This window comes from Quercus lobata, unplaced genomic scaffold (genome assembly GCF_001633185.2).
Source record: "Quercus lobata isolate SW786 unplaced genomic scaffold, ValleyOak3.0 Primary Assembly Scq3eQI_201, whole genome shotgun sequence".
In the NCBI taxonomy this organism is placed as follows: domain Eukaryota; kingdom Viridiplantae; phylum Streptophyta; class Magnoliopsida; order Fagales; family Fagaceae; genus Quercus; species Quercus lobata.
Window position 1 is genome coordinate 53,912 of NW_022154734.1, and position 26,417 is coordinate 80,328.

The 26,417-nt window shown below is 29.1% G+C and overlaps 3 protein-coding genes across 3 annotated transcripts; all 3 read right to left on the reverse strand.

The window, feature by feature from the left end:
- Positions 1-1,666: 1,666 nt before the first annotated feature.
- LOC115973174 (putative germin-like protein 2-1) lies at positions 1,667-3,488 on the reverse strand. The gene is made up of 2 exons (XM_031093420.1): positions 3,377-3,488; positions 1,667-2,193 (listed from the first exon to the last, which is right to left on the reverse strand). Exons 1-2 carry the CDS (start codon positions 3,486-3,488, stop codon positions 1,667-1,669), a joined length of 639 nt encoding a protein of 212 aa, XP_030949280.1.
- A 7,702-nt stretch (positions 3,489-11,190) lies between these two features.
- On the reverse strand, positions 11,191-12,258 carry LOC115973176 (putative germin-like protein 2-1). Its single transcript, XM_031093422.1, has 2 exons — positions 12,147-12,258; positions 11,191-11,717 (listed from the first exon to the last, which is right to left on the reverse strand). Exons 1-2 carry the CDS (start codon positions 12,256-12,258, stop codon positions 11,191-11,193), a joined length of 639 nt encoding a protein of 212 aa, XP_030949282.1.
- A 7,736-nt stretch (positions 12,259-19,994) lies between these two features.
- LOC115973175 (putative germin-like protein 2-1) lies at positions 19,995-21,062 on the reverse strand. Its single transcript, XM_031093421.1, has 2 exons — positions 20,951-21,062; positions 19,995-20,521 (listed from the first exon to the last, which is right to left on the reverse strand). Exons 1-2 carry the CDS (start codon positions 21,060-21,062, stop codon positions 19,995-19,997), a joined length of 639 nt encoding a protein of 212 aa, XP_030949281.1.
- Between the last annotated feature and the right edge of the window lie 5,355 nt (positions 21,063-26,417).

The window sequence follows — 26,417 nt, forward strand, 5'->3', positions numbered from 1 at the left end:
AATCGGTGCATATGCACGATAAAATTAAAAAAAAAATTACAATGACACACATATATGGATTCAAATTATTCTCTCTCTCTCTCTCTCTTATTTTATTTTAATTTCTTTTGGATATACGCATGTGTTTACTCTTTTTTTTTTTTTTGTTTTTCTGTTTATTCAGTTTTTGATGATTTATTTATATTAGACCATTTTTCTTTTGCACCTCATTAGCTCACCTAGAACACAAATTAAAAAAAAAAAAAAGACACGTGGCGTAAAATTAAACAACAATTGGAATCAAATTTAAAACCTAATTGGATTTTCTCTTAGCTTTATCTATTAATATATATATAAACTAGCTTGTGACCCATGCAAATGCATGCATGAATTTAAAATTAAACACAAATTTTATTATAAAAATATAAATAATTAGTCAAATTATTAAAAAAAAAAAAGCATGTAACACATGCATACATATATATGCATTTAAAATTAAACACAATTTTTATCATAAAAATATAATAATTAGTCAATTTTTTAAAAAGTAAACGTAATTAGTCACATATTAAATTTTTTATCTAAATTTAATACTACTTATGATAATTTTTTTATTATAATTTTAAATAAGATAGAAGGAGTGGTGATCTTTGTCCTATGGTAATTTTATTGAGTATATGTGATTGATTTTTTTTTTAAATATTTTATAGTTCATTAATATTAGATTCTTAGTATTTTGCACTTATTAACTCACTTGACACAAATATTAAAAAACTTAAGTAGACAAATGACACAAACTCAAGTGGATAATTATGGTGTGGTTCTCACATAAATTTAGACATATGAGGCAAAATTGAATTCTAATTGAACTTTCTCTAAGTTTTACCTCTCTCTCTCTCTCTCTCTCTCTCTCTCTCTCTCTCTCTCTCTCTCTTATATAATTGAAAATTTTAGATTTAGACCCTAAATAACTAACTAGGATTAATTGTATCTCGACAACTTTAGTAGTTTGACCCAGTCTCCAACAAAATCTTTTGGGCTTCTTAACTTTTTCCCTCTCTCTCTCTCTCTCTCTCTCTCTCTCTCTCTCTCTCTCTCTCTCTCTCTCTCTATATATATATATATCAATAGAATGTGGAGAGGAGTAGGTTCTTTATCATTAATTAATGACATGTTTGGTAGACTGTAATAGGTTCTGTAATGTAATAGTTATTTCTATGGTTTAGTTATTTTTTAGTTTGGTTATGTTTTTATTACAAGAAATAATCATTCCTTATGAATAACTATTCTTCAAAATGAGGAATTACTATTCCTCTTTAAAATGTTGTATTAGCAATTCCTTAGTAAGTGTAATAATTTCAAATTTTAATATATTTCCAAGTAAATAAACTTTCCATATACATCTAAGAATTATAAAAATAAAAAATCATAAAAAATAACATATATCTCTCTTAAATTTAAAAATAACAATTTTAAGGAGATATAATTGTATGAGTAAGAAATTTCCTAAAATAAATGTTAAGTTTCAATTTAATTTTATAACTCACAACCAAACTAATGAATAAATTTAGTTATTACATTACAACACATTTTATTCCTAATAATAAAGATTACAATTTCTGTTGTAATCTCCATTCAGTGTACTAAACGTACCCTAAATTAATGAAATAAAATAATCATAGCTTGTCTAGAACTTAGACCGGATATGGTTGACAACATTTTTATCCACCTGGAAGGCCTTAACTAAAACGTCACTAGGAATGTCAGGCTTGGACCCAAACACTGCATTGGCAATTGGGATAAAACCAGGGTTTTGACTGCTTGCAGCAGCAATGGCGGTGGCACATTTTTTACCAACATTTCTTTGATAGTGGATGAGACCAATTGGGAATACGAACACATCACCCTTCTGTAGCACCTTTGTGATAAGACGGTTTGGAGGAGTAGATGTAACAAACCCAACTTCAAGGCTACCTTCCAAGACTGTTAAGATTTCAGTGGCACGAGGGTGAATGTGGGGAGCGTTGATACCCCATGGTGCGTAGTCAAAACGGAGGAGGGAAATTCCAAGAGTATTAAGTCCTGGTATTTGTGCAGAGGCCACGCTTAACCCTTCAGGGTTTGATGTGTTGCCTGCTATATGAAGTCCACTGCTTGAAAAATCATTGGCTTCAACCGTCTTAGGATCCTTGCAAGCCAAACCATTTAGGAGCACTGCCACCAACAGGGGCGGAGCTAGGGGGGGTCGAGAGGGGGCAATTGCCCCCCCTGACCTCACCCAAACTCATACCCCCTTAATATACATATCTTCCTATATTTTCTTTGTGTATGTTTCTGTTTGCTATAAGTTTATATTCTGCAACTCTGCATGTAATATTGTGCTACTGGGTTGTGACTTTTGGCTCCACTTGTAATGTACTTTTCTTGGCTCATGATTACCAAGAAGCTCATTATATTCCCCTACAAATATCATTTTTAGTAATAATAGCTTTGACCTGAAATTTTATTTTGAAAATATTTCAAACTCGGCTAATGTAATGAAGAGAAAAATTCTTATGTGTACTCTATGTAATCTTGGAACTAAAAAAATGGTATATTATCACAACATCTCCAACCAATATGCCAAATTTTTTATGTTGCTTTCTTTAATTCTTCTATAATGCTTTTACGATAAACACAATATAGCATAGAATTAATAAACATCAATACTTTTATGATTTAAAAAAAAATGCCATACAATCAATTTAAAAAAAAATTAAAAATAAATAAATAAATCTAATGCTATGCACGAGGGGAAAAAAAAAAGAAACAACTTATCACTTACATTATATTTTATATGCTAATCAAATTTTTTGATAAATTAGTTAAGTATTTTTTTAATTATACTAATTAAAAAAATTGAAATTTATTTGCCTTCAACTCTTTATTTCATCTTGCCCCCCCTAAACTAGAATCCTAGCTCCGCCACTGGCCACCAACCACCACATTTGCAAATAAGAAACATGAAAGCCATACTATTTAAAGATAATGATTTTTCTCACACAACTTATTTCACATGGTTGTATATATTCCTTTTCTATGTTTTAAACTTTTAAATCAGAGAATCTTTTATTAAATACTACTTATTATTGCACACTACATACACACTTTATTTTGAAATTATGTTTTAAAATCATGATTTTAATTTATGTGGTAGTGTGTGTAAGGTGAGTATATAACAAGTAGTGTGTCACTGTCATTACTTTTTTAAAAATGCATACATTATGTGTACAATTGTGAATATCGTGGTGCGAGCGGGTGAAAAAGAGTTTGAACAAATATTTACGGAGCTACTACTATTAACCTTATAGGGTGAAATTTTCAGTAGAAGTATACAGGTTTAAGGCTCATATTGTACCTGGACTATTTGTATCTGCAACACAGAAATCTTGGAGAGGGCTAGGATCAGATGCCAATGCAGCAAGGAAAAAGAAAGCTAGAAGTCCGAAGAAGAGAATGGGGGAAGCCATCTGGAAGCTTTGAATCAAATAAAGGAGTTCTAAAGGATTAGGGAGATAAAAGCAATTGAGATTTTGGTTGTGAAAGACTTATGTATGTAGCTTCCTATATATATAAGGTGGGGGCAGAGAGTATAGTGTAAATTAAGACACAATTAAAATAGAAAATCAAAGAAAGAAAGAGTCTTTGGCCAGTTAAGACTGTACCAGAATTGGTAGTATTACAATGTGCCTGCAACTGCAAGAAGGCAACTAAATTAAGATATCTAATTTTCCAAAACCCATTATAAGGCCTGCTGTCACATTACATATGCCATCAAGTCCAAGTTACAAGGACGGTACATATTTGTAAGTGCTTCACTTCACTTAAAAAGTTCTTTATTTTTATTTTGAAGAATGCATTGATTTGAAATAATCAGCAAAAAGGAGAACAAGTTCTACAAAACAAAACAAAACAACTAATATTGTGCTTTGAAGGTGCGATTTCTAATTTAAAATTATTTCTCCAATGCACGATTTTAGTTGTTTTTTTACGTGTGTATAGATGTGTGTGTAATTAACACTGCCCTTGCATTTTAACTAAGTGCCATATTAGGGGCCCTCAAGTCTAGGATGGGTATATTCAATTCCATAGGGAAAAACCAGTTGTATACCTTGTGTGCAAATGCATGTTGCCTAAAACAACTGAAAACGTGACTTTAGGTCACATTTTCAGTTGTGTTTTGGGCAGCATGCAATTGCACATAGCGTGTGCAATAACATTACCCTTATCCATATCATACAACTAAATTTGTTTTCCATTTTTCTCTAAAAACAACATATTAATTGCCCAACTATCCACGCAATCTCAAAGTAGGCTTCCTACATTCATGCCAATCCCCACTATAAAATCAGGAGAAGATTACACTAAAGATTATTCAGACACTTAGCATAAACCCTTTATCCATCTAGCTAGAAGACATCTCATCGTCCAAGTAACATCCCAAATCTCTCTCTCCCTCTCTCTCTCTCTTTTTGTGTTTGGAGCCTTTCTATCCCAGCAATTCAACCATTTTCGTGTTAGGAAAAGTTTAAGACTGTATATACGAAATCTCTAATTGCAATGAAGGAAGTGTTTGGCTTTCCATCTCATGCTAATTAAAATTAAGAACTACGTTCGAAAATGTCGTTTTTCTTTTTGATATAATTTCCATAAGACATTTTAGTTCCATACCCTATGATATGCATTGATAATAGCTTAATTTTGCACATTTATATCATTATTAGAAAGCATTATCATATTTATTTTGAGAAAATTCATGTATTTTATATTTGGTTTTTGAATAATGCTGAATAATCAATTTTGTGCTTAATTGAATTTTATCGCGTGAATTTTTCTTTTGTAGGAGAATGAGATTAAATAAATGGATTTGTGCAAAGAAGATAGCTAATAGACTTTACTTTTACAGGGGCCATGATGAAGTTAAAGAAGGCCAACCCAATTAAATTTAAATCCAATTGGAGCAAGGAATCAAAGGAAATTTGCACCAAATCCAAGTCCAATTCAGATTAGGATTCCAGCTTGCCCATCAGTTAGTATGTTTGGCATAACTTTTGGCTTAGATGTCCAATCGAGATGATTCAAGTTGGCTTGGAAAGTTAACTTAAAGGGCTACAACTTTGTGTTTACCACAAGTCCAAATTCTGATCTTAAATGGGCCAAAATCATCGGTTAAGTGAAGCCTAAAAATTTTCGATTTTCTTCAAACAGGAATTCAACTTGCAATAAGATTTCTTAATCTATTTAAAGGCTCTTTAGGGCAAAATTTAGAGGAAGCTAGTGTTAGGGTTGGGATGCAAAACAAAAAATTGGAGCAAGAGGTAGTGCCACATGTGGCTTCTCTATAGCTTTTCTCCATGATAGCATTGTGATTATTTCTTTCTCTATTTTATTTGTCTAGTTTAATGTTTAGTATTTTATTCTTGTGTTTTATTTAAATTACCAAGAGTAGCTAAATTTAAAATTAGGATCGAGGATGAAACCTTATTAAGGATTATCAATAATAATTATGTGATTTGATTTTTCCCACGATAGTTGTTCTTTAATGATTTAAATTGTTTTTGCTTCATATCAATTGACTAAGATAGGATTTTAGATATGAGTTCAATCATGTTTTTCTCATGATTTAGGATTTGCCTTAATTAATTGAATGCTTAGTTTTTTATTTCTTGATTTTAAAATTGGATATCTCTTGTGATTTGTTTGGCTATAGATATAATTGATGATTTGATTTTAATCCTCGAAAGCGAAGAAGAGCATGCTTTAGATATTTAAATAGAAGTTTTAATGATAATATTCTCCATGGTAGTAAGATTGATTTTTAGATTATCATGTAGTGGTTGGGAAAAATTAATGATCGTAAATATATGCTAATATGAATTAACAAGCCGGATTCCAAAACCTTAATTCCTTTCTCTAGATTCTTTTCATTTCTTTACTGCTTCATATTACATCTTTGCTTAGTATATTTAATTTCAAACAACCAATTTTTATTAAACTAGATTAGGATTAATTTGGTTAAGATTTGATAAATTTTTCTACGTTCATTTAAGTCCCTGTGGGTTTGATCTCGTTCTTGTCAAACTATACTTTGGTATGGTTTGTACACTTGCGAGTACTTTAAAATTTCACAACACCCTACTAAGTCTTAAAGCGTTAAATAGGTATTGAACCAATGATATTGACAGCTTATTGTGCAATTATTGTAATATTTGGATGTTCTACTTTAATATATACTAATGTTTAGCCTCATGCATATGCATGGATAAAATTAAAAACAATTACAATTATATGGTTCAAATTTTACTTTTTTTTTAGAAGAGGTTCAAATTATGCATGGTATTATCTTACATTTTTTTAAACCATACATTTTTAAAATATGTAATAATTTCTCATTATATATATGATTTAGAATTTAATTGGATTTAGATTCTTTGGTTTTTGTACTCAATAATTCACTTGCTACAAAAAAAAAAATTTAGATGGACACATGGCAGAAAATTAGACTCCAATTGAAATCCAATTTAGAATCTAATTGGATTTGAACTCTTCAATTTTTATATTCAGTAATTCACTTGGCAAAAAATTAAAAATTAAATGAGACACGTGGCACAAAATTAAAAATCCAATTAAAATCTAATTGAATTTTATTCTAAGCTTTACCTATTAATATATACTAGCTTGTAACCCTATGCAGATGTATGAATATACTTAAAAATATATAATAAGACGCATAATATAATTCATATATATATAATTTAAATACTATTAATAGTCATTTTTATATTTTGTTAACTCTTTATAAAATTTTGTATGGATATTATTAGGTATAAAATGTAAATTGTCAAAATATATATATATATATATATATATATATTTTTATTATTATAGTGAAGCACTTTATTTATTTATTTTTACGATTAATTTATTTTAGACGTTTTAGTTTTTTTATTTAATAACTTACTTGGATGAATATTTATGATGTGATCGCATATTTGATTATAAAATTTCGAAATAATACTCTTTAAGAATAAATAATTCAAGACACATGACACAAAATTGGAATTTTGATTTGAAATTCTAATTTGAGTTTCTTTCAACTTCACCTATTATTATATATATAGACTAGTGTATAATCGGTGCATATGCATGATAAAATTTAAAAAAATTTACAATTACACACATATATGGATTCAAATTATTCTCTCTCTCTCTCTCTCTCTCTCTTATTTTATTTTATTTTAATTTCTTTTGGATATATGCATGTGTTTACTTTTACTTTTTTTTTTTTTTTTTTTTTTTTTTTTTTTTTTTTTCGAGTTTTGATGATTTATTTTATATTGACCATTCGTCTTTTGCACCTCATTAGCTTACCTAGAAAAAAAAAAAAAAAAAAAAAAGACACGTGGTGTATAATTAGACAATAATTGGAATCAAATTTAAAACCTAATTTGATTTTCTCTTAGCTTTATCTATTAATATATATAAAATAGCATGTAACCCATGCAAATGCATGGATGAATTTAAAATTAAATACAAATTTTATTATAAAAATATAAATAATTAGTCAAATTATTAAAAAAAAAAGCATGTAACACATGCATGCATATATATGCATTTAAAATTAAACACAATTTTTATCATAAAAATATAATAATTAGTCAATTTTTTAAAAAGTAAACATAATTAGTCACATATTAAAATTTTTATCTAAATTTAATACTACTTATGATAATTTTTTTATTATAATTTTAAATAAGATAGAAGGAGTGGTGATCTTTGTCCTATGGTTATTTTTATTGAGGATATGTGATTGATTTTTTTAAAATATTTTATAGTTCATTAATATTAAATTCTAAGTATTTTGCACTTATTAAGTCACTTGACATAAATATTAAAAAAATTTAAGTGGACAAATGACACAAACTCAAGTTGATAATTATGGTGTGGTTCTCATATAAATTTAGATATATAATGCAAAATTGAATTCTAATTGAACTTTCTCTAAGTTTTACCTCTCTCTCTCTCTTTAGATATATAATGCAAAATTGAATTCTAATTGAACTTTCCCTAAGTTTTACCCCTCTCTCTCTCTCTCATTGAAGATTTAGACCCTAAATTACTAACCAGGGGATTAATTGTATCTGGACAACTTTAGTAGTTTGACTTTGACCCAGTCTCCAACAAAATCTTTTGGGCTTCTCAACTTTTTTTTTTTCTTTATTTAATATTTTTATTATATTAGTTGAATATGGTAATTGGAACCATGATTTTCGGTATTAAACCCAAATTCCCAATGCTTTTCTTTGAAAATTTCAAATGTGGCGTAATGTTATGAGATGGTATGTAATGATTTTTAACTTAGGATCCTTATAGAATCTAATCATATTTTATTAAAGAAAATAAAAAAGAGACAGATTTATAATAATAAAATTAATTTGCATGTATGAACTATATATCATTGAAAGCTATAATGCATAGTCGTAAATAACTATAATTGGATGTGTCTCCATGCATATCTACTTGAGTCACATGAGCTTCAATATGCATATAGTGAAAGAGAGTATTATTTACCATTCATTGTGAACTCTCATTGCTTTCAGGATATTTTCTTATTTCCAAAATTTTTCCTAAAAATAGTTTTATAAAAGTTTATTTTGAAATCAAAAAGATTTTTCCCATAGAAAAGAAAGCATAGAGAGGGTCAATACTAAGGGGGAGTCCTAAATTTGTTTGCTTAAGAGTAAGAACTTAAACACTTCATCTTCTTTGTCATTTCGTTTTAAAAGGGGAAGTAGTATTGTGAGTTGATGCTAATTTTCTTAATTTCATGTGTTTTGAAGAAAATTATTAGGTACTCCCGGAGTACCATAAATGCGTACTCCCTTCTCTCACATAAATAGTGGGTCCCACCATTAATTTAATTAGTGGAATCCACCATTTATGTGAGAGAAGGGAGTACGCACTTATGGTACTCCGGAAGTACACAATAATTTCCCGTGTTTTTGAATACAATCTTATGTATCTAAGGCTTATTTTATGCTGGTCATTTTTTTTCCATACATGTTCTCTATGAGTTTAATGTATTTGTTCATATTTTAAGAAGGCATGTTTCAAGTCTCATGTGATAGAAAGTAGTCCTAATTCTTTTTCAGTGAGTTATAAAGTTACTTTGTATTTCATTGATTTGTTGTTTTGTGATGTTTTTCCATAAAATCGTCACAAAAAGAACATTGAGTTGAGTCTAGAAGAAAATTGAAAAATTCAAGTTTCAGAAGACACAATCAAGTGAAATCATTATCGCTCAAGTGAATGTTAGAGCCTTAGATATAAAGTTTACGAGACCTTGTACAAACTTCGTTGACTAAAAGTTGAACAGGATGTTTGCGAGACCTTTGCTTGACATTCGCTCGAGTGAATTGCGTGAATAATAAACCTATTTGTTGTGCCTTTAATTTAACCCATTTTTTTCTATAAAAACTTTTTTTTTTTTCGAGAGAGGCTGCCAAACAAGAGCATATCAAGAATCAAACCTTGAACTTTATATGTGAGATTAAAAGATTGTAAGTGTTCTTCATCCAAACCAGAAAAAAACTACAATCCTCTGCCAGTAAGTTCATTGGTCAGAAAACTTCTAGAGAGCTCTTTGGAACACCAAAAGTCCAGGTTGTTGCAGATGAGGATTGTTTGTGGAAAAAGTTTATGTAGAAGAAATCCAGAGTTAGGGGATCCCTATGATAGGAAGGCAAGTGGATCATTTGTTGAGGATACAAAGATGTCTAGTTACAAAGGTTTTGTAAGTAGACTACTAACGAAGGACAACAACACAATATCAATGGGAAAATTAAACATTTGCAAAACAAAGGATAAATCTTAGGAGTAAGCACCTAAGGGTTGCTTAGAGTTAGCACTAAACAAAACTATAGTTGGCACCAGTGTAAGAGAAATACACATTTAATCTTATGATCAAAATAAACGAAACTCTTTTACAATAAAAAAAAAAAAATGTGCTTAAATAGCAAACAACGAAGTGTATTAAGAACCCCTGATTATTAAATGTTTAGGTTTGCTTAATCTTCATGCCCAATTACTATTAGGCTCCATTCATAAGGTTATAGGTTGGGCTGTCTTTTGTTTTTTCCTCCTCTTATATATGCGAATAATTGGAGGCTTGTACCTTGTGTCTGAACTAGCTACCGTAACAATTTCTTCATTTGAAGAAGTTCTTCATGTGACTTTTATTATTTTCATAATTATTGCTTTCAGATTTGATAATTATTGTGATGTGAAAATAAAATGTTTTAAGGAAATTATATAAAAATGAAAAAAAAAAAATGCTGTTAACGTGGTTCATAATTTGAAGCAAAGGATTCTAGATGGAATGGAAGACGAATAAAGGAAAGTACATAAATCTTCTAAAAAAAAAAAAAAGAAAAAGAAAAGAGGAAAATTCATAAAAACTATATTTTATTAAATAAAATCGAAAAGGAAACCTAAAGTATCATAATAATAAAATTACAAATATAACATAGAAACAGCAAAACAATGCGTACAAACTTCCAATGAGGTTGTAAAATAACAAATTGACACACTCGAACAGAATGTGGAGAGGAGTAGGTTCTTTATCATTAATTAATGGCATGTTTGGTAGACTGTAATATAGGTTCTGTAATGTAATAGTTATTCCTATGGTTTAGTTATTTTTTAGTTTAATTATGTTTTTATTACAAGAAATAATCATTCCTTATGAATAGCTATTCTTCAAAATGAGGAATAACTATTCATCTTTAAAAGATTGTATTAGCTATTCCTTAGTAAGTGCAATAATTTCAAATTTTAATATATTTCCAAGTGAATAAACTTTCCATATATATATATATATATATATATCTAACAATTATAAAAATAAAAAATCATAAAAAATAACACATATCTCTCTTAAATTTAAAAATAACAATTTTTAAGGAGATATAATTGTATGAGTAAGAAATTTCCTAAAATAAATGTTAAGTTTCAGTCTAATGTTATAACTAACAACCAAACTAATGAATAAGTTTAGTTATTACATTACAACACATTTTATTCCTAATAATAAAGATTACAATTTCTGTCGTAATCTCCATTCAGTGTACTAAACGTACCCTAAATTAATGAAATAAAATAATCATAGCTTGTCTAGAACTTAGACCGGATATGGTTGACAACATTTTTATCCACCTGGAAGGCCTTAGCTAAAACGTCACTAGGAATGTCAGGCTTGGACCCAAACACTGAATTGGCAATTGGGATAAAACCAGGGTTTTGACTGCTTGCAGCAGCAATGGCGGCGGCACTTGTTTTACCAACATTTCTTTGATAGTGGATGAGACCAATTGGGAATACGAACACATCACCCTTCTGTAGCACCTTTGTGATAAGACGGTTTGGAGGAGTAGATGTAACAAACCCAACTTCAAGGCTACCTTCCAAGACTGTTAAGATTTCGGTGGCACGAGGGTGAATGTGGGGAGCGTTGATACCCCCTGGTGCGTAGTCAAAACGGAGGAGGGAAATTCCAAGAGTGTTAAGTCCTGGTATTTGTGCAGAGGCCACGCTTAACCCTTCAGGGTTTGATGTGTTGCCTGCTATATGAAGTCCACTGCTTGAAAAATCATTGGCTTCAACCGTCTTAGGATCCTTGCAAGCCAAACCATTTAGGAGCACTGCCACCAACCACCACATTTGCAAATAAGAAACATGAAAGCCATACTATTTAAAGATAATGATTTTTCTCACACAACTTATTTCACATGGTTGTATATGTTCCTTTTCTATGTTTTAAACTTTTATATCAGAGAATCTTTTATTAAATACTACTTATTATTGCACACTACATACACACTTTATTTTGAAATTATGTTTTAAAATCATGATTTTAATTTATGTGGTAGTGTGTGTAAGGTGAGTATATAACAAGTAGTGTGTCACTGTCATTACTTTTTTAAAAATGCATACATTATGTGTACAATTGTGAATATCGTGGTGTGAGCGGGTGAAAAAGAGTTTGAACAAATATTTACGGAGCTACTACTATTAACCTTATAGGGTGAAATTTTCAGTAGAAGTATACAGGTTTAAGGCTCATATTGTACCTGGACTATTTGTATCTGCAACACAGAAATCTTGGAGAGGGCTAGGATCAGATGCCAATGCAGCAAGGAAAAAGAAAGCTAGAAGTCCGAAGAAGAGAATGGGGGAAGCCATCTGGAAGCTTTGAATCAAATAAAGGAGTTCTAAAGGATTAGGGAGATAAAAGCAATTGAGATTTTGGTTGTGAAAGACTTATGTATGTAGCTTCCTATATATATAAGGTTGGGGCAGAGAGTATAGTGTAAATTAAGACACAATTAAAATAGAAAATCAAAGAAAGAAAGAGTCTTTGGCCAGTTAAGACTGTACCAGAATTGGTAGTATTACAATGTGCCTTCAACTGCAAGAAGGCAACTAAATTAAGATATCTAATTTTCCAAAACCTATTATAAGGCCTGCTGTCACATTACATATGCCATCAAGTCCAAGTTACAAGGACGGTACATATTTGTAAGTGCTTCACTTCACTTAAAAAGTTCTTTATTTTTATTTTGAAGAATGCATTGATTTGAAATAATCAGCAAAAAGGAGAACAAGTTCTACAAAACAAAACAAAACAACTAATATTGTGCTTTGAAGGTGCGATTTCTAATTTAAAATTATTTCTCCAATGCACGATTTTAGTTGTTTTTTACGTGTGTATAGATGTGTGTGTAATTAACACTGCCCTTGCATTTTAACTAAGTGCCATATTAGGGGCCCTCGAGTCTAGGATGGGTATATTCAATTCCATAGGGAAAAACCAGTTGTATACCTTGTGTGCAAATGCATGTTGCCTAAAACAACTGAAAACGTGACTTTAGGTCACATTTTCAGTTGTGTTTTGGGCAGCATGCAATTGCACATAGCGTGTGCAATAACATTACCCTTATCCATATCATACAACTAAATTTGTTTTCCATTTTTCTCTAAAAACAACATATTAATTGCCCAACTATCCACGCAATCTCAAAGTAGGCTTCCTACATTCATGCCAATCCCCACTATAAAATCAGGAGAAGATTACACTAAAGATTATTCAGACACTTAGCATAAACCCTTTATCCATCTAGCTAGAAGACATCTCATCGTCCAAGTAACATCCCAAATCTCTCTCTCCCTCTCTCTCTCTCTTTTTGTGTTTGGAGCCTTTCTATCCCAGCAATTCAACCATTTTCGTGTTAGGAAAAGTTTAAGACTGTATATACGAAATCTCTAATTGCAATGAAGGAAGTGTTTGGCTTTCCATCTCATGCTAATTAAAATTAAGAACTACGTTCGAAAATGTCGTTTTTCTTTTTGATATAATTTCCATAAGACATTTTAGTTCCATACCCTATGATATGCATTGATAATAGCTTAATTTTGCACATTTATATCATTATTAGAAAGCATTATCATATTTATTTTGAGAAAATTCATGTATTTTATATTTGGTTTTTGAATAATGCTGAATAATCAATTTTGTGCTTAATTGAATTTTATCGCGTGAATTTTTCTTTTGTAGGAGAATGAGATTAAATAAATGGATTTGTGCAAAGAAGATAGCTAATAGACTTTACTTTTACAGGGGCCATGATGAAGTTAAAGAAGGCCAACCCAATTAAATTTAAATCCAATTGGAGCAAGGAATCAAAGGAAATTTGCACCAAATCTAAGTCCAATTCAGATTAGGATTCCAGCTTGCCCATCAGTTAGTATGTTTGGCATAACTTTTGGCTTAGATGTCCAATCGAGATGATTCAAGTTGGCTTGGAAAGTTAACTTAAAGGGCTACAACTTTGTGTTTACCACAAGTCCAAATTCTGATCTTAAATGGGCCAAAACCATCGGTTAAGTGAAGCCTAAAAATTTTCGATTTTCTTCAAACGAGAATTCAACTTGCAATAAGATTTCTTAATCTATTTAAAGGCTCTTTAGGGCAAAATTTAGAGGAAGCTAGTGTTAGGGTTGGGATGCAAAACAAAAAATTGGAGCAAGAGGTAGTGCCACATGTGGCTTCTCTATAGCTTTTCTCCATGATAGCATTGTGATTATTTCTTTCTCTATTTTATTTGTCTAGTTTAATGTTTAGTATTTTATTCTTGTGTTTTATTTAAATTACCAAGAGTAGCTAAATTTAAAATTAGGATCGAGGATGAAACCTTATTAAGGATTATCAATAATAATTATGTGATTTGATTTTTCCCACGATAGTTGTTCTTTAATGATTTAAATTGTTTTTGCTTCATATCAATTGACTAAGATAGGATTTTAGATATGAGTTCAATCATGTTTTTCTCATGATTTAGGATTTGCCTTAATTAATTGAATGCTTAGTTTTTTATTTCTTGATTTTAAAATTGGATATCTCTTGTGATTTGTTTGGCTATAGATATAATTGATGATTTGATTTTTATCCTCGAAAGCGAAGAAGAGCATGCTTTAAATATTTAAATAGAAGTTTTAATGATAATATTCTCCATGGTAGTAAGATTGATTTTTAGATTATCATGTAGTGGTTGGGAAAAATTAATGATCGTAAATATATGCTAATATGAATTAACAAGCCGGATTCCAAAACCTTAATTCCTTTCTCTAGATTGTTTTCATTTCTTTACTGCTTCATATTACATCTTTGCTTAGTATATTTAATTTCAAACAACCAATTTTTATTAAACTAGATTAGGATTAATTTGGTTAAGATTTGATAAATTTTTCTACGTTCATTTAAGTCCCTGTGGGTTTGATCTCGTTCTTGTCAAACTATACTTCGGTATGGTTTGTACACTTGCGAGTACTTTAAAATTTCACAACACCCTACTAAGTCTTAAAGCGTTAAATAGGTATTGAACCAATGATATTGACAGCTTATTGTGCAATTATTGTAATATTTGGATGTTCTACTTTAATATATACTAATGTTTAGCCTCATGCATATGCATGGATAAAATTAAAAACAATTACAATTATATGGTTCAAATTTTACTTTTTTTTAGAAGAGGTTCAAATTATGCATGGTATTATCTTACATTTTTTTAAACCATACATTTTTAAAATATGTAATAATTTCTCATTATATATATGATTTAGAATTTAATTGGATTTAGATTCTTTGGTTTTTGTACTCAATAATTCACTTGCTACAAAAAAAAAAATTTAGATGGACACATGGCAGAAAATTAGACTCCAATTGAAATCCAATTTAGAATCTAATTGGATTTGAACTCTTCAATTTTTATACTCAGTAATTCACTTGGCAAAAAATTAAAAATTAAATGAGACACGTTGCACAAAATTAAAAATCCAATTAAAATCTAATTGAATTTTATTCTAAGCTTTACCTATTAATATATACTAGTTTGTAACCCTATGCATATGTATGAATATACTTAAAAATATATAATAAGACGCATAATATAATTCATATATATATAATTTAAATACTATTAATAGTCATTTTTATATTTTGTTAACCCTTTATAAAATTTTGTATGGATATTATTAGGTATAAAATGTAAATTGTCAAAATATATATATATATATATATATATATTTTTTTATTATTATAGTGAAGCACTTTATTTATTTATTTTTACGATTAATTTATTTTAGACGTTTTAGTTTTTTTATTTAATAACTTACTTGGATGAATATTTATGATGTGATCGCATATTTGACTATAAAATTTCGAAATAATACTCTTTAAGAATAAATAATTCAAGACACATGACACAAAATTGGAATTTTGATTTGAAATTCTAATTTGAGTTTCTTTCAACTTCACCTATTATTATATATATAGACTAGTGTATAATCGGTGCATATGCATGATAAAATTTAAAAAAATTTACAATTACACACATATATGGATTCAAATTATTCTCTCTCTCTCTCTCTCTCTCTCTCTCTCTCTCTCTCTCTCTCTTATTTTATTTTATTTTAATTTCTTTTGGATATATGCATGTGTTTACTTCCTTTTTTTTTTTTTTTTTTTTTTTTTTTTTTTTTTTTTTTCAAGTTTGAATGATGTTATTTTATATTAAGAAAACCAATTAGTCTTTTGCACAATCAATTAGCTTACCCTAGAACAGAAAAAAAAAAAAAAAAAAAAAAAGACACGTGGTGTATAATTAGACAATAATTGGAATCAAATTTAAAACCTAATTTGATTTTCTCTTAGCTTTATCTATTAATATATATAAAATAGCATGTAACCCATGCAAATGCATGGATGAATTTAAAATTAAATACAAATTTTATTATAAAAATATAAATAATTAGTCAAATTATTAAAAAAAAAAGCATGTAACACATGCATGCATATATATGCATTTAAAATTAAACACAATTTTTATCATAAAAATATAATAATTAGTCAATTTTTTAAAAAGTAAACATAATTAGTCACATATTAAAATTTTTATCTAAATTTAATACTACTTATGATAATTTTTTTATTATAATTTTAAATAAGATAGAAGGAGTGGTGATCTTTGTCCTATGGTTATTTTTATTGAGGATATGTGATTGATTTTTTTAAAATATTTTATAGTTCATTAATATTAAATTCTAAGTATTTTGCACTTATTAAGTCACTTGACATAAATATTAAAAAAATTTAAGTGGACAAATGACACAAACTCAAGTTGATAATTATGGTGTGGTTCTCATATAAATTTAGATATATAATGCAAAATTGAATTCTAATTGAACTTTCTCTAAGTTTTACCTCTCTCTCTCTCTTTAGATATATAATGCAAAATTGAATTCTAATTGAACTTTCCCTAAGTTTTACCCCTCTCTCTCTCTCTCATTGAAGATTTAGACCCTAAATTACTAACCAGGGGATTAATTGTATCTGGACAACTTTAGTAGTTTGACTTTGACCCAGTCTCCAACAAAATCTTTTGGGCTTCTCAACTTTTTTTTTTTCTTTATTTAATATTTTTATTATATTAGTTGAATATGGTAATTGGAACCATGATTTTCGGTATTAAACCCAAATTCCCAATGCTTTTCTTTGAAAATTTCAAATGTGGCGTAATGTTATGAGATGGTATGTAATGATTTTTAACTTAGGATCCTTATAGAATCTAATCATATTTTATTAAAGAAAATAAAAAAGAGACAGATTTATAATAATAAAATTAATTTGCATGTATGAACTATATATCATTGAAAGCTATAATGCATAGTCGTAAATAACTATAATTGGATGTGTCTCCATGCATATCTACTTGAGTCACATGAGCTTCAATATGCATATAGTGAAAGAGAGTATTATTTACCATTCATTGTGAACTCTCATTGCTTTCAGGATATTTTCTTATTTCCAAAATTTTTCCTAAAAATAGTTTTATAAAAGTTTATTTTGAAATCAAAAAGATTTTTCCCATAGAAAAGAAAGCATAGAGAGGGTCAATACTAAGGGGGAGTCCTAAATTTGTTTGCTTAAGAGTAAGAACTTAAACACTTCATCTTCTTTGTCATTTCGTTTTAAAAGGGGAAGTAGTATTGTGAGTTGATGCTAATTTTCTTAATTTCATGTGTTTTGAAGAAAATTATTAGGTACTCCCGGAGTACCATAAATGCGTACTCCCTTCTCTCACATAAATAGTGGGTCCCACCATTAATTTAATTAGTGGAATCCACCATTTATGTGAGAGAAGGGAGTACGCACTTATGGTACTCCGGAAGTACACAATAATTTCCCGTGTTTTTGAATACAATCTTATGTATCTAAGGCTTATTTTATGCTGGTCATTTTTTTTCCATACATGTTCTCTATGAGTTTAATGTATTTGTTCATATTTTAAGAAGGCATGTTTCAAGTCTCATGTGATAGAAAGTAGTCCTAATTCTTTTTCAGTGAGTTATAAAGTTACTTTGTATTTCATTGATTTGTTGTTTTGTGATGTTTTTCCATAAAATCGTCACAAAAAGAACATTGAGTTGAGTCTAGAAGAAAATTGAAAAATTCAAGTTTCAGAAGACACAATCAAGTGAAATCATTATCGCTCAAGTGAATGTTAGAGCCTTAGATATAAAGTTTACGAGACCTTGTACAAACTTCGTTGACTAAAAGTTGAACAGGATGTTTGCGAGACCTTTGCTTGACATTCGCTCGAGTGAATTGCGTGAATAATAAACCTATTTGTTGTGCCTTTAATTTAACCCATTTTTTTCTATAAAAACTTTTTTTTTTTTCGAGAGAGGCTGCCAAACAAGAGCATATCAAGAATCAAACCTTGAACTTTATATGTGAGATTAAAAGATTGTAAGTGTTCTTCATCCAAACCAGAAAAAAACTACAATCCTCTGCCAGTAAGTTCATTGGTCAGAAAACTTCTAGAGAGCTCTTTGGAACACCAAAAGTCCAGGTTGTTGCAGATGAGGATTGTTTGTGGAAAAAGTTTATGTAGAAGAAATCCAGAGTTAGGGGATCCCTATGATAGGAAGGCAAGTGGATCATTTGTTGAGGATACAAAGATGTCTAGTTACAAAGGTTTTGTAAGTAGACTACTAACGAAGGACAACAACACAATATCAATGGGAAAATTAAACATTTGCAAAACAAAGGATAAATCTTAGGAGTAAGCACCTAAGGGTTGCTTAGAGTTAGCACTAAACAAAACTATAGTTGGCACCAGTGTAAGAGAAATACACATTTAATCTTATGATCAAAATAAACGAAACTCTTTTACAATAAAAAAAAAAAAATGTGCTTAAATAGCAAACAACGAAGTGTATTAAGAACCCCTGATTATTAAATGTTTAGGTTTGCTTAATCTTCATGCCCAATTACTATTAGGCTCCATTCATAAGGTTATAGGTTGGGCTGTCTTTTGTTTTTTCCTCCTCTTATATATGCGAATAATTGGAGGCTTGTACCTTGTGTCTGAACTAGCTACCGTAACAATTTCTTCATTTGAAGAAGTTCTTCATGTGACTTTTATTATTTTCATAATTATTGCTTTCAGATTTGATAATTATTGTGATGTGAAAATAAAATGTTTTAAGGAAATTATATAAAAATGAAAAAAAAAAAATGCTGTTAACGTGGTTCATAATTTGAAGCAAAGGATTCTAGATGGAATGGAAGACGAATAAAGGAAAGTACATAAATCTTCTAAAAAAAAAAAAAAGAAAAAGAAAAGAGGAAAATTCATAAAAACTATATTTTATTAAATAAAATCGAAAAGGAAACCTAAAGTATCATAATAATAAAATTACAAATATAACATAGAAACAGCAAAACAATGCGTACAAACTTCCAATGAGGTTGTAAAATAACAAATTGACACACTCGAACAGAATGTGGAGAGGAGTAGGTTCTTTATCATTAATTAATGGCATGTTTGGTAGACTGTAATATAGGTTCTGTAATGTAATAGTTATTCCTATGGTTTAGTTATTTTTTAGTTTAATTATGTTTTTATTACAAGAAATAATCATTCCTTATGAATAGCTATTCTTCAAAATGAGGAATAACTATTCATCTTTAAAAGATTGTATTAGCTATTCCTTAGTAAGTGCAATAATTTCAAATTTTAATATATTTCCAAGTGAATAAACTTTCCATATATATATATATATATATATATCTAACAATTATAAAAATAAAAAATCATAAAAAATAACACATATCTCTCTTAAATTTAAAAATAACAATTTTTAAGGAGATATAATTGTATGAGTAAGAAATTTCCTAAAATAAATGTTAAGTTTCAGTCTAATGTTATAACTAACAACCAAACTAATGAATAAGTTTAGTTATTACATTACAACACATTTTATTCCTAATAATAAAGATTACAATTTCTGTCGTAATCTCCATTCAGTGTACTAAACGTACCCTAAATTAATGAAATAAAATAATCATAGCTTGTCTAGAACTTAGACCGGATATGGTTGACAACATTTTTATCCACCTGGAAGGCCTTAGCTAAAACGTCACTAGGAATGTCAGGCTTGGACCCAAACACTGAATTGGCAATTGGGATAAAACCAGGGTTTTGACTGCTTGCAGCAGCAATGGCGGCGGCACTTGTTTTACCAACATTTCTTTGATAGTGGATGAGACCAATTGGGAATACGAACACATCACCCTTCTGTAGCACCTTTGTGATAAGACGGTTTGGAGGAGTAGATGTAACAAACCCAACTTCAAGGCTACCTTCCAAGACTGTTAAGATTTCGGTGGCACGAGGGTGAATGTGGGGAGCGTTGATACCCCCTGGTGCGTAGTCAAAACGGAGGAGGGAAATTCCAAGAGTGTTAAGTCCTGGTATTTGTGCAGAGGCCACGCTTAACCCTTCAGGGTTTGATGTGTTGCCTGCTATATGAAGTCCACTGCTTGAAAAATCATTGGCTTCAACCGTCTTAGGATCCTTGCAAGCCAAACCATTTAGGAGCACTGCCACCAACCACCACATTTGCAAATAAGAAACATGAAAGCCATACTATTTAAAGATAATGATTTTTCTCACACAACTTATTTCACATGGTTGTATATGTTCCTTTTCTATGTTTTAAACTTTTATATCAGAGAATCTTTTATTAAATACTACTTATTATTGCACACTACATACACACTTTATTTTGAAATTATGTTTTAAAATCATGATTTTAATTTATGTGGTAGTGTGTGTAAGGTGAGTATATAACAAGTAGTGTGTCACTGTCATTACTTTTTTAAAAATGCATACATTATGTGTACAATTGTGAATATCGTGGTGTGAGCGGGTGAAAAAGAGTTTGAACAAATATTTACGGAGCTACTACTATTAACCTTATAGGGTGAAATTTTCAGTAGAAGTATACAGGTTTAAGGCTCATATTGTACCTGGACTATTTGTATCTGCAACACAGAAATCTTGGAGAGGGCTAGGATCAGATGCCAATGCAGCAAGGAAAAAGAAAGCTAGAAGTCCGAAGAAGAGAATGGGGGAAGCCATCTGGAAGCTTTGAATCAAATAAAGGAGTTCTAAAGGATTAGGGAGATAAAAGCAATTGAGATTTTGGTTGTGAAAGACTTATGTATGTAGCTTCCTATATATATAAGGTTGGGGCAGAGAGTATAGTGTAAATTAAGACACAATTAAAATAGAAAATCAAAGAAAGAAAGAGTCTTTGGCCAGTTAAGACTGTACCAGAATTGGTAGTATTACAATGTGCCTTCAACTGCAAGAAGGCAACTAAATTAAGATATCTAATTTTCCAAAACCTATTATAAGGCCTGCTGTCACATTACATATGCCATCAAGTCCAAGTTACAAGGACGGTACATATTTGTAAGTGCTTCACTTCACTTAAAAAGTTCTTTATTTTTATTTTGAAGAATGCATTGATTTGAAATAATCAGCAAAAAGGAGAACAAGTTCTACAAAACAAAACAAAACAACTAATATTGTGCTTTGAAGGTGCGATTTCTAATTTAAAATTATTTCTCCAATGCACGATTTTAGTTGTTTTTTACGTGTGTATAGATGTGTGTGTAATTAACACTGCCCTTGCATTTTAACTAAGTGCCATATTAGGGGCCCTCGAGTCTAGGATGGGTATATTCAATTCCATAGGGAAAAACCAGTTGTATACCTTGTGTGCAAATGCATGTTGCCTAAAACAACTGAAAACGTGACTTTAGGTCACATTTTCAGTTGTGTTTTGGGCAGCATGCAATTGCACATAGCGTGTGCAATAACATTACCCTTATCCATATCATACAACTAAATTTGTTTTCCATTTTTCTCTAAAAACAACATATTAATTGCCCAACTATCCACGCAATCTCAAAGTAGGCTTCCTACATTCATGCCAATCCCCACTATAAAATCAGGAGAAGATTACACTAAAGATTATTCAGACACTTAGCATAAACCCTTTATCCATCTAGCTAGAAGACATCTCATCGTCCAAGTAACATCCCAAATCTCTCTCTCCCTCTCTCTCTCTCTTTTTGTGTTTGGAGCCTTTCTATCCCAGCAATTCAACCATTTTCGTGTTAGGAAAAGTTTAAGACTGTATATACGAAATCTCTAATTGCAATGAAGGAAGTGTTTGGCTTTCCATCTCATGCTAATTAAAATTAAGAACTACGTTCGAAAATGTCGTTTTTCTTTTTGATATAATTTCCATAAGACATTTTAGTTCCATACCCTATGATATGCATTGATAATAGCTTAATTTTGCACATTTATATCATTATTAGAAAGCATTATCATATTTATTTTGAGAAAATTCATGTATTTTATATTTGGTTTTTGAATAATGCTGAATAATCAATTTTGTGCTTAATTGAATTTTATCGCGTGAATTTTTCTTTTGTAGGAGAATGAGATTAAATAAATGGATTTGTGCAAAGAAGATAGCTAATAGACTTTACTTTTACAGGGGCCATGATGAAGTTAAAGAAGGCCAACCCAATTAAATTTAAATCCAATTGGAGCAAGGAATCAAAGGAAATTTGCACCAAATCTAAGTCCAATTCAGATTAGGATTCCAGCTTGCCCATCAGTTAGTATGTTTGGCATAACTTTTGGCTTAGATGTCCAATCGAGATGATTCAAGTTGGCTTGGAAAGTTAACTTAAAGGGCTACAACTTTGTGTTTACCACAAGTCCAAATTCTGATCTTAAATGGGCCAAAACCATCGGTTAAGTGAAGCCTAAAAATTTTCGATTTTCTTCAAACGAGAATTCAACTTGCAATAAGATTTCTTAATCTATTTAAAGGCTCTTTAGGGCAAAATTTAGAGGAAGCTAGTGTTAGGGTTGGGATGCAAAACAAAAAATTGGAGCAAGAGGTAGTGCCACATGTGGCTTCTCTATAGCTTTTCTCCATGATAGCATTGTGATTATTTCTTTCTCTATTTTATTTGTCTAGTTTAATGTTTAGTATTTTATTCTTGTGTTTTATTTAAATTACCAAGAGTAGCTAAATTTAAAATTAGGATCGAGGATGAAACCTTATTAAGGATTATCAATAATAATTATGTGATTTGATTTTTCCCACGATAGTTGTTCTTTAATGATTTAAATTGTTTTTGCTTCATATCAATTGACTAAGATAGGATTTTAGATATGAGTTCAATCATGTTTTTCTCATGATTTAGGATTTGCCTTAATTAATTGAATGCTTAGTTTTTTATTTCTTGATTTTAAAATTGGATATCTCTTGTGATTTGTTTGGCTATAGATATAATTGATGATTTGATTTTTATCCTCGAAAGCGAAGAAGAGCATGCTTTAAATATTTAAATAGAAGTTTTAATGATAATATTCTCCATGGTAGTAAGATTGATTTTTAGATTATCATGTAGTGGTTGGGAAAAATTAATGATCGTAAATATATGCTAATATGAATTAACAAGCCGGATTCCAAAACCTTAATTCCTTTCTCTAGATTGTTTTCATTTCTTTACTGCTTCATATTACATCTTTGCTTAGTATATTTAATTTCAAACAACCAATTTTTATTAAACTAGATTAGGATTAATTTGGTTAAGATTTGATAAATTTTTCTACGTTCATTTAAGTCCCTGTGGGTTTGATCTCGTTCTTGTCAAACTATACTTCGGTATGGTTTGTACACTTGCGAGTACTTTAAAATTTCACAACACCCTACTAAGTCTTAAAGCGTTAAATAGGTATTGAACCAATGATATTGACAGCTTATTGTGCAATTATTGTAATATTTGGATGTTCTACTTTAATATATACTAATGTTTAGCCTCATGCATATGCATGGATAAAATTAAAAACAATTACAATTATATGGTTCAAATTTTACTTTTTTTTAGAAGAGGTTCAAATTATGCATGGTATTATCTTACATTTTTTTAAACCATACATTTTTAAAATATGTAATAATTTCTCATTATATATATGATTTAGAATTTAATTGGATTTAGATTCTTTGGTTTTTGTACTCAATAATTCACTTGCTACAAAAAAAAAAATTTAGATGGACACATGGCAGAAAATTAGACTCCAATTGAAATCCAATTTAGAATCTAATTGGATTTGAACTCTTCAATTTTTATACTCAGTAATTCACTTGGCAAAAAATTAAAAATTAAATGAGACACGTTGCACAAAATTAAAAATCCAATTAAAATCTAATTGAATTTTATTCTAAGCTTTACCTATTAATATATACTAGTTTGTAACCCTATGCATATGTATGAATATACTTAAAAATATATAATAAGACGCATAATATAATTCATATATATATAATTTAAATACTATTAATAGTCATTTTTATATTTTGTTAACCCTTTATAAAATTTTGTATGGATATTATTAGGTATAAAATGTAAATTGTCAAAATATATATATATATATATATATATATTTTTTTATTATTATAGTGAAGCACTTTATTTATTTATTTTTACGATTAATTTATTTTAGACGTTTTAGTTTTTTTATTTAATAACTTACTTGGATGAATATTTATGATGTGATCGCATATTTGACTATAAAATTTCGAAATAATACTCTTTAAGAATAAATAATTCAAGACACATGACACAAAATTGGAATTTTGATTTGAAATTCTAATTTGAGTTTCTTTCAACTTCACCTATTATTATATATATAGACTAGTGTATAATCGGTGCATATGCATGATAAAATTTAAAAAAATTTACAATTACACACATATATGGATTCAAATTATTCTCTCTCTCTCTCTCTCTCTCTCTCTCTCTCTCTCTCTCTCTCTTATTTTATTTTATTTTAATTTCTTTTGGATATATGCATGTGTTTACTTCCTTTTTTTTTTTTTTTTTTTTTTTTTTTTTTCAAGTTTTGATGATTTATTTATATTAGACCATTCGTCTTTTGCACCTCATTAGCTTACCTAGAACAGAAAAAAAAAAAAAAAAAAGACACGTGGTGTATAATTAGACAATAATTGGAATCAAATTTAAAACCTAATTTGATTTTCTCTTAGCTTTATCTATTAATATATATAAAATAGCATGTAACCCATGCAAATGCATGGATGAATTTAAAATTAAATACAAATTTTATTATAAAAATATAAATAATTAGTCAAATTATTAAAAAAAAAAGCATGTAACACATGCATGCATATATATGCATTTAAAATTAAACACAATTTTTATCATAAAAATATAATAATTAGTCAATTTTTTAAAAAGTAAACATAATTAGTCACATATTAAAATTTTTATCTAAATTTAATACTACTTATGATAATTTTTTTATTATAATTTTAAATAAGATAGAAGGAGTGGTGATCTTTGTCCTATGGTTATTTTTATTGAGGATATGTGATTGATTTTTTTAAAATATTTTATAGTTCATTAATATTAAATTCTAAGTATTTTGCACTTATTAAGTCACTTGACATAAATATTAAAAAAATTTAAGTGGACAAATGACACAAACTCAAGTTGATAATTATGGTGTGGTTCTCATATAAATTTAGATATATAATGCAAAATTGAATTCTAATTGAACTTTCTCTAAGTTTTACCTCTCTCTCTCTCTTTAGATATATAATGCAAAATTGAATTCTAATTGAACTTTCCCTAAGTTTTACCCCTCTCTCTCTCTCTCATTGAAGATTTAGACCCTAAATTACTAACCAGGGGATTAATTGTATCTGGACAACTTTAGTAGTTTGACTTTGACCCAGTCTCCAACAAAATCTTTTGGGCTTCTCAACTTTTTTTTTTTCTTTATTTAATATTTTTATTATATTAGTTGAATATGGTAATTGGAACCATGATTTTCGGTATTAAACCCAAATTCCCAATGCTTTTCTTTGAAAATTTCAAATGTGGCGTAATGTTATGAGATGGTATGTAATGATTTTTAACTTAGGATCCTTATAGAATCTAATCATATTTTATTAAAGAAAATAAAAAAGAGACAGATTTATAATAATAAAATTAATTTGCATGTATGAACTATATATCATTGAAAGCTATAATGCATAGTCGTAAATAACTATAATTGGATGTGTCTCCATGCATATCTACTTGAGTCACATGAGCTTCAATATGCATATAGTGAAAGAGAGTATTATTTACCATTCATTGTGAACTCTCATTGCTTTCAGGATATTTTCTTATTTCCAAAATTTTTCCTAAAAATAGTTTTATAAAAGTTTATTTTGAAATCAAAAAGATTTTTCCCATAGAAAAGAAAGCATAGAGAGGGTCAATACTAAGGGGGAGTCCTAAATTTGTTTGCTTAAGAGTAAGAACTTAAACACTTCATCTTCTTTGTCATTTCGTTTTAAAAGGGGAAGTAGTATTGTGAGTTGATGCTAAT

Coding starts and splice junctions, on each gene's coding strand:
- LOC115973174 (XM_031093420.1), bottom strand. CDS start 3,488: ATGGCTTCCCCCATTCTCTTCTTCGGACTTCTAGCTTTCTTTTTCCTT. Junction 2,194..3,376: donor TGCAGATACAAATAGTCCAG/GTACAATATGAG, acceptor TGTTGGTGGCAG/TGCTCCTAAATGGTTTGGCT.
- LOC115973176 (XM_031093422.1), bottom strand. CDS start 12,258: ATGGCTTCCCCCATTCTCTTCTTCGGACTTCTAGCTTTCTTTTTCCTT. Junction 11,718..12,146: donor TGCAGATACAAATAGTCCAG/GTACAATATGAG, acceptor GGTTGGTGGCAG/TGCTCCTAAATGGTTTGGCT.
- LOC115973175 (XM_031093421.1), bottom strand. CDS start 21,062: ATGGCTTCCCCCATTCTCTTCTTCGGACTTCTAGCTTTCTTTTTCCTT. Junction 20,522..20,950: donor TGCAGATACAAATAGTCCAG/GTACAATATGAG, acceptor GGTTGGTGGCAG/TGCTCCTAAATGGTTTGGCT.